At 33.6% G+C, this 7,577-nt stretch overlaps 1 protein-coding gene across 3 annotated transcripts in view; it reads right to left on the bottom strand.

Moving 5' to 3' along the window:
- Positions 1-637: 637 nt before the first annotated feature.
- DHX29 (DExH-box helicase 29) overlaps positions 638-7,577 on the bottom strand; it is a 48,207-nt gene continuing 41,267 nt past the window's right edge. For all 3 annotated transcript variants that reach the window (XM_027101107.1, XM_027101108.1, XM_027101109.1), the window contains 4 exons: positions 5,447-5,749; positions 4,519-4,650; positions 3,300-3,396; positions 638-928 (listed from right to left, as the gene is read on the bottom strand). In XM_027101107.1, coding sequence (XP_026956908.1) covers positions 882-928; positions 3,300-3,396; positions 4,519-4,650; positions 5,447-5,749 — 579 coding nt within the window. In that variant the 3' untranslated portion in view covers positions 638-881. The remainder of the gene's footprint in view (positions 929-3,299; positions 3,397-4,518; positions 4,651-5,446; positions 5,750-7,577) is intronic.

Genomic DNA, 7,577 nt, shown 5'->3' with positions numbered 1-7,577 from the left:
TACCTACTCAATTCTAATCTTTTGTCCTTCAGATACAATTTCTGCCTTTGGTTTACACAAAAATATATTTGAAGTTCCTTAACAATCTTGATGGAAAATTCCTCTACATAATCAAGATGGAGTTTCAAAGATCCTCAGTAAGTGAAACAAATGAAACCACTAAAAAATTTCTAAGCATGTTTTATTATCTCAAAGTTACCGACCTTATCAATCCAATTATGGGTACAAAAAGGGTTCAAGAGCAGTGATATCAAAGCTTATGACTGAGGAAAATGGTGCAAGCTACTCATCTCTGAGTTGACAGTAGCATTAGCTATAGCTGCCTATCCTCCAGTACTATGTCTTTGTACTTAGTGAATGTTACTGATATAGGTGGCATCTATTAATAGTGTATACCTTATTAGGTTTTGACTTTGAGTATCAAATATTAAAAAAGTGAAGTTGTTCCTTTTTGTGAAAATTCAATTACAACTGGTTTTGGAGCTCATTTTCTCCACTGTCAAGAAAGTCTAAACTCTCTAGACATTAAGGACTGATAGAGAGCATGAGGTGGGTACAAAGAGAATCACAACACAAAGTTATAGATACTATAGACACAGACCTTGCCCATAAGGCACATAATGATGTATACAACATGGATGATACCAAAGAATTTATTGTAAATGTAGTGGCAAATGCATTGAGAATAATCATCATTAAAAAGAAATTAGAAAATTACACGTTTAAAGTATGTGCTTTTTTCCACCACCTTTACGTTATGGCTAGTACCAACATTTTAAGTACTGAAATACTTAATGGGATGGTCCATTTTCACATAATTTCATGACTTTGTCTTCGTCTTAATTTTTAAAGCAGTTGACCATGAATTTCAGTTTCAATTATTATTCTGTTTTTATCAATTCGGTAATGATCTGTAGAATCTTGTCATCTGGATGGAAGGAGAAAAAACTCCCATGAATAAATTCATCACTGGCTAATTTTCCAATATATACACATGTAAACCACAGATATACTTCATTAAAAGATTCTTTAAAATTAGAATACAGAATTAACATCAGCAATATTCACTCTAAAACTAGAGATGCCGCTATAATATAATTTGTTGCCCTACAAATATTATTTTAATTATCATTATAGTTGTATTATACCTACTTTGATAAAAAGTAGGCAAAGGCCTGAAGAGATGATGTGATATAACTGTTGGTCCTTTATAAGGAATTATTTCCTTAAAACTTCTTTTAAGACAGAAGTTTCCTAACTTTTTCACCCAGCTCAAATATACTAAAGGCTTTTTGACTCTTCTATAAACTTCAGAACATGTCAGGATTCCAACAGTTTGGGCAAGAAATAAGAAACTCTTTATCCGTTTCTCCATGTTTAGTCCAAAGGAAACAAAGAAATTTAACTGGGAAGTGTTCTTGGAGAGGTGTCAATGGAAAAGTGACAGACCTCTCCACACAACAAAGGAATCAAACACCAATTAATCTGATGAATAGACCAATAAAGGCTACATTATTTGCTAGAGGTTTTAACAGCTGCTTCCACTTTTAAACAGTTGGTCTGATATTGTGACTTCCTAACTACTCTCTGGATAGTTGTAATTATCAGGGCTCCAAGACTGAAATTCTGTATCTTACTAGATACTTCAGTAAAAGAATGGTCTATGTTTCAATGATTGCAATGGAGAATTTTGATAACGGGGCCCATGGCCTGACACTCTGGTTCCTAGAGGCTACAGTGGCATTAAAAAAAAAAAAAAAAAAAAAAAAAAAGGAAAGGAAAGGTCACCTGCTGCAAAGGGAACACGGCAGGTCTAGAAAGAACCGTGATTTTTAGTAAAAGAAAGTACAAGAGCAACTTCAGTTATTTCTTTTTCAACAGCTTGGTGTTATATCCCAACTTTTATTATTATAAAGTCCAGAAAGAGGACACTAATGTACCTTATCCTCCCCACTAAGTCAAAAATATATGCTTCATCAGAGGGCAAATTCTGCTTTCTCTTTTATGGCAAAGAGAAACACTGAAATCATTTTAAAATTCATTTTTCTTAATTTAAAAGTTGAGGTTCAACCTGTCCTTTATATAATGTAATTTTTTCTAAGGCTGAGCTGTAGTGCACTAATTTCCTCAAGAAAAGAGCTCATATCTCTTAATATGTCAAGACCTGATCTAAGTTTCCAGCAGTATAGGAAAACTAATACAGTTTAGCGCTTATTCATTCACCTTCAGTTATGCAAATAAACACAGAGTGTGAGGCTTCAGGGCAGTAGCACTAGACCAGTAGCTCCCCATCTTGCCTAACTACAAGAATTAACTGGGATACTTGTTAAATATAGTCACATTGAACAGTAAATCATTTCTTAACATCATTAAAAGCAGGACTACCAAACTGATGTGATACAATGAGAGGAATATAGCACCAACCAAAAAATATTCTTTTCCTGAAAATCTGATTCTAATATCAGATTATATCTGTTATATCTCTAGATATATATAGTTATATCAGTTATATCTCTAAATATAACTACCAGTTTATAGGAAATATAAGAAACAGAGAAACACATTAAATCAAAGCATGAAGATGCAACCACCCAAATCCTAAATGTCAGAAATTCTACCAGAAAAATAACCTAGTTTACTAAAAATTTTAAAATGGGGAGGGTAGTAGAGGGGAAGTGTTACAGATTAAAAGAGATTACAAAATAATAACATGGCCATCGGCCTCTCCCACAGAGGAGATTCAGTATGCCTGGAGTAGGTCTTTGGACTTTGTATTTTTAACAACTGCCAGGATAATTCTGATTATTTGGCAAGTTTGGGAAACACTATACCAGACTAAATGGCAACTCAGGTGTCCACTGCAGATTTCTGTTGAAGGATAATGTACATATTTTATACAGACTAACAGCTCTACATTTGGGAGAATGGTAGAGAAAACATGCTGGGAACCTCAGAGAAAGTCCCTCTTTCTTATTTTTTAAAATAACTGTATCACTAGTTTACTAGTATGTAAACTAGTAGCAAAATTACAAATGCTCAGTTTTATCATCCTTTTTCTGTGAAATGGCCAGAAGTTTAGAAGTGAAGCTTAGAAGAGGAAGGAGTAAACCAGAAGAATCTTAAGAGGATAACTAGATTGTGAATAATGAAGAATTGTCTGTGTCTGATGGAATTCAGCATAAAATAAATTTTATTAAAGTAACTTTTAATCACATGGAATTTAAGCCTCAATGAACTATAGTGTATGCCAGTGTTTAAAAGTATACTGTTTTCTACCTACATTATAATCAAACACTTACTTTCAAGGGACATCTTAGGATTTTCAAGCTTTTTTCTTAAAACAGAATCAATGAGAATTCTTAGCTGCTTGAAAATGACAGCTATCTTAACAGGTGCCTGTTGAGAGGAGATGACAAATTGAACAATGTTAATCCCAGGGAGTGGGAATGTGTTTAAATAAAATCAAAGTAAGCATGTATACCTTACAATATGCTTTAGCACATCTTGACCTTAAAACGTTACGGGAAAAATATAAATAAATTACTTCCTGTAGCTAAGATACATAAACTTCAATTTCCTTATTAAGTACCCATAAATTTGATATCTCTTTCCAAAATAAAGAAACCATTATTTCAATTGTTTTTCTTCTCTTACTAGTTTTTAAAATGGAATTTTTTAAAAAAAGCTTTATTGAGGTATAATTTATAGATCATAAAAAATTCATTGTATACAATCCAGTGATTTTTAGTTAATTTATAGAGTTGTGCAACCATCACCACAATCCAGTTATAGAACTCTACTACCATCTCAGCCTCTTTTGTGAGAACTGCACATATTTTTTTAAGTTGCCTTTAAAATTTACATCTCCAGTCTTAGACAAACAGCTATCATGGTATATCAGCAGAATGTATTAGATTTGCTTAAACTGGTCAATGTTGATGAGTTACAGAGAAATAAACTTATTGCTGGTAGCTGGTTGGTCTAATTTTTCCAGAGAAGAATGAAGAATGTGATAAATATGCATTTAAGCTATGAATCTGTGTCTCTTTATAGGTGGCACAATATAGCGGAAGCAGCATGAGTTTGAGGATCAGATAGTTCTAGGTTTAAACCTTGCTCTACCATTAACAATCCATGTAACCTAGGTAAGTTATTTAACTTCTCACTGAGCTTAAGTGCCTTATCTATAGAAAGAAACTACAGAAATTATCTAACAAGACTGTTAGGGTATTAAATTAGGGATAATCCATGTAAAGTTAACAACTACTGAAGTATACAAAACATGGAAAATTATAATTATTACTGACAATAAATGAAATCTGTAATAGCAATATAATTTGATTTTCAAATTAAACATATTTAAAACCATATAGGCAAGATAAAATAAGTCTTCTATTTTAAGTCAAATTATTGGAAGAAATTATGCAAACTCCAATAAAATTTTTTAAAAAACTATACCTCAGTGGTACTGGAAGTAGAAATTTTAATATAATCAATAAGATCAGTTGTAGCATGTACCTGAAAATAGATCCAGCCATCAACAGAGAGAAGACGTTCCCGGTGTTGAACTTCTATGTCACCACCAAAAAGTAACACTGGAAAAGGGGTTATTAGGGTAGTTTCCCTCAAATATACTCGGGCATACCGTATCTGCATAAAAACAGAGAGGAAAAAAACACTTTAAAGCCTAAAAATATAAAAAATTCATTTATCTGTTTCATGTAAGCATTTTTCTATAATTTGCTACTATATATTTTAAATCAGGTTTTATAAAGCTACATGTCTACATTCTCTTATGTGCATAATTTGTCAATTTTATAATAATCGCAGTCACCATCTGTGCATTTATACTATTAAGAGGATTTTAAACATTAATCGTAAGGCTGAATTATATACCTTGAACATAAATGAGACTATGAACAAGCAATTTTATGCTAATGCTGTTAAATAATTAATGCAACAATAAAATTATGATTAAGGTTCACAGTGTCTGGTTTCTAAAGCAAGGTTCAGCAATGGCCATTAGTCAGGAATTTGTTATGTTTTACACATTTAAGTTTGATGATATGCTGGGAGTTATTCAAGCCAATGCTTGAAATTATGGATCTTTATTAATTTAATGAGCTATGATTCAAAAAGTTGACTGTTTTAATTGTAATCTACAAGTATTTGCTATTAAATTATCTTAGGTTGCACTGTGACTCAAACTGTCGCCACATCATATATAGTTCTATCCCATCCCATATCTCCCTTATTTGGAAATGTGGAAAAAAGACGTGTTATATGTTTTTGTTGAGAAACCATGTACATCTTGATTTCAAATATAAACAAACATGAGTAGCTCAATTTAAGAACCAAATACGATATCTGCTGGGCATCCTAATTTCTTATGACTGATTTCTAGAATAATGCCCTGAGTATTGGAATTTAAGAATGAGTACTTTACCTTCTCCTGGTATAAAAGCCATCCATAAGTTTGCAAATCTCGATTTACTGAGGATGGATGTACTTGTGCTTTGCCTTGGGCTGTCTCCACAATGCAAGCCAATTTTTCTGTAACATCAACTGATTTTGTATAGATTATCTTCCCCACATTGTCATACAGTCCAGCAGTAAGTACAGCTTTAAGAAGGGCAATTTCTTGGAAGGAAAGGGTCTGTGAGGCTCTGTTTCCTTCCAAGCCACTGGAAGTTGTAGATGATAAAAATCCTGCTGCCTTAACCAACTTTATTAACTCCTGCTTTACATCCTGGATTGGTTTGTTGAAAAGAGACAAGATCATAATTAAAATAGAGAAGGTGCCAACCAACCTTGTATTTTATATTACTGTTTCCTATCAAAATTGACAGGATGCCAAAAAGCTAAAAAGAGAATTACGACATGATCCAGCAATCTCACTCCTGGGCATATTTTTGGAAAAAACAAAAACACTAACTTGAAAAGATACATGAACTGCAATGTTCATAGCAGCACCATTTACAATAGCCAAGATATGGAAAAAACCCAAATGTCCATCAATAGACGAATGGATAAAGAAGATGATGTATGTATATACAATGGAATATTACTCAACCGTAAAAAAAGAATGAATTTTTGCCATTTGCTACAACTTGGATGGACCTGGAGGGCATTATGCTTAGTGAAATATGTCAGACAGAGAAAGACAAATACTGTATGTCATCACATATATGTGGAATCTAAAAAATAAAACTAGTGAATATAACACAAAAGAAATAGACTCACAGACATAGAGAACAAGCTAGTGGTTACCAGTGGGGAGAGGGAAGAAGGGAGGGGCAAGATAGGGATAGGGGACTAAGAGGTACAAACTACTATGTATAAAATAAGTAAGTTACAAGGATATATTGCCAGCACATGGAATACACCCAATATTTTATAATAACTATAAATGAACCATAATCTTTAAAATTTGTGAATCACTATGTGATATACCTGAAACTTATTAATACTGTAAATCAACTATACCTCAATTAAAAAAAAAGCGCCTTTGTGGAAATTTGGCATGCTAAAATTTTTCACTTATAGCCTTATTATAAATATTAATATTTGTTAAATATTTTCCTAGTCCATCATATTACTAAGTAAAGCCAGCAGCATAAAGTATATATCTTGGGCTTCCCTGGTGGCACAGTGGTTAAGAATCCACCTGCCAATGCAGGGGACACAGGTTCGAGCCCTGGTCCAGGAAGATCCCACATGCCGCAGAGCAATAAAGCTCGTTACACCACAACTCCTGAGCCTGTGCTCTAAAGCTGCGAGCCACAAATACTGAACCTGCATGCCACAACTACTGAAGCCCACGCTCCTAGAGCCTGTGCTCTGCAACAAGAGAAGCCATCGCAATGAGAAGCCCACACACCGCAACAAAGAGGGGCCCCCACTTGCTGCAACTAGAGAAAGCCCGTGCACAGCAACGAAGACCCAATGCAGCCAAAAATAAATAAATAATTTTTTTTAAAGTATATATTTTTGTGCATTAGTCTTTGTATAAATAATATTTTTAGTTTAGCAAACTGTTCAGATTATGCATTTTATTAATATATCAGTTTATTTTCAAGTTTAGCACCAGCCAAAACTTGTGAAGAAATGTCTTAATATATTACTATTCCTCAAGTTCCATAAATATCTAATATTATAATAAAACTTTAGACGAAAGACGAAAAGACAACCCTCAGAATGGGAGAAAATATTTGCAAACGAATCAATGGACCAAGGGTTAACCTCCAAAATATATAAACAGCTCATGCAGCTCAGTATTGAAAAAACAAACAACCCAATCCAAAAATGGGCAGAAGACCTAAACAGACATTTCTCCAAAGAAGACATACAGATGGGCAAGAAGCACATGAAAAGCTGCTCAACATCACTAATTATTAGAGAAATGCAAATCAAAACTATAATGAGGTATTACCTCATACTGGTCAGAATGGCCATCATCAGAAAATCTACAAACAACAAATGCTGGAGAGGGTGTGGAGAAAAGGGAACCCTGTTGCACTGCTGGTGGGAATGTAGATTGATACAGCTACTATGAAGAACAGTACGGAGGTTCCTTA

Source organism: Aethalodelphis obliquidens, unplaced genomic scaffold, assembly GCF_003676395.1.
Source record: "Aethalodelphis obliquidens isolate GAN/ISIS:26980383/991018 unplaced genomic scaffold, ASM367639v1 scaffold4, whole genome shotgun sequence".
NCBI classification, from domain to species: domain Eukaryota; kingdom Metazoa; phylum Chordata; class Mammalia; order Artiodactyla; family Delphinidae; genus Aethalodelphis; species Aethalodelphis obliquidens.
This window is presented reverse-complemented; position numbering and strand designations above follow the sequence as displayed.